The 1019-nt window shown below is 44.1% G+C and overlaps 1 protein-coding gene across 1 annotated transcript; it reads right to left on the bottom strand.

Moving 5' to 3' along the window:
- Positions 1-372: 372 nt before the first annotated feature.
- On the bottom strand, positions 373-772 carry HOXC6 (homeobox C6; the record flags this gene model as incomplete). Its single annotated transcript, XM_009586309.1, has 1 exon — positions 373-772. A coding segment is annotated over exon 1 (400 nt), but the record flags the coding sequence as incomplete, so codon positions are not given.
- Positions 773-1019: the final 247 nt, after the last annotated feature.

Below are 1019 nucleotides of genomic sequence, written 5' to 3'. Positions count from 1 at the left end.
GGTGGGGGGGGGAAGTGGGAGCTTCCCCCGGCCCCTCTTGGTGCGGGGAACCCGCCACCGCCGCACTTCCCGCACCCGTCATTAAAACTTATTTTTACCCCGGTAATATTTTGTGCTTAACTCCCGAGCAGAGCTCGCTGCACTTTATTATAGATATTTTACACTCTCGAAGTCTTTTAATTAGAAAGAGCATAACAAGCCATATTTGCTTGCAACAACTTAACAAATAAAAGGCCTGTAGCTGCAACTGTGAAGGAGCTATATTATTGTTTTTATGGGGCCATAAAAAGTCGCTCAGCCTGTTCTGCTAGGGAGAAGGTCGTAAAGATGGTTCAGTTTATTTAATTTATATCTCCGAGCTGTAAAACTTACCACTGTGGGAGTTCATACGCTGCATCCATGGGTATATTTGAATGCTAGTTTTTTGTTCTTGCGAAGTGTTCCTGTTTTGGTCACTGGTAAAATCCTGTGCGATTGATGTCTGTGTATTATGTCCCATAGAATTTTGCCTGCAGCTAGAAAGCATGTCTTTTTCTTGGTAAAAAGCATTAGATCCATAGTCATAAGGTCCTCGGCTGGAGCTAAACACAACATTATCTTGCGGTGAATAAAAAGGAGAAGAATAAATCCGGTTTTGAGCAACGGCTGCTCCATAAGTAGAAAAATGCCTGACAGGGTCATAGGCAGTTGAATTGAGGGCTACGTTGGGAAGCACCTCTTGGCCACTGGTTAGATGGCAGGATAAAGATGGGTTTGTAAAATAGGAATTCATATCGTCCTCTATACCTGGCTGTGTGATTTCTTTAATATTTATTTCTGTCTCCAGTTTGTAGTCTGAACTAGATTGTTATAGGGAAGGCTCTGCTCCAGGACAGACAAAATGACAAAGTCAGCTGACCCGGGGGGAGCCAATGGGGAGGCGGGTGTCAAAAAGGGAAAAAATTGCTTTTGCTTCTGTTGATTCCCTAGTTGAAACTAAGTGGGCATGGAAAGTAAGTCCTGCACCCCCAAAACCCCCC

This window comes from Fulmarus glacialis, unplaced genomic scaffold, assembly GCF_000690835.1.
Source record: "Fulmarus glacialis isolate BGI_N327 unplaced genomic scaffold, ASM69083v1 C13659553, whole genome shotgun sequence".
Taxonomy (NCBI): Eukaryota; Metazoa; Chordata; class Aves; order Procellariiformes; family Procellariidae; genus Fulmarus; species Fulmarus glacialis.
Note: the sequence above shows the minus strand (reverse complement) of the source record. Positions and strands in the feature narration are given on the sequence as shown.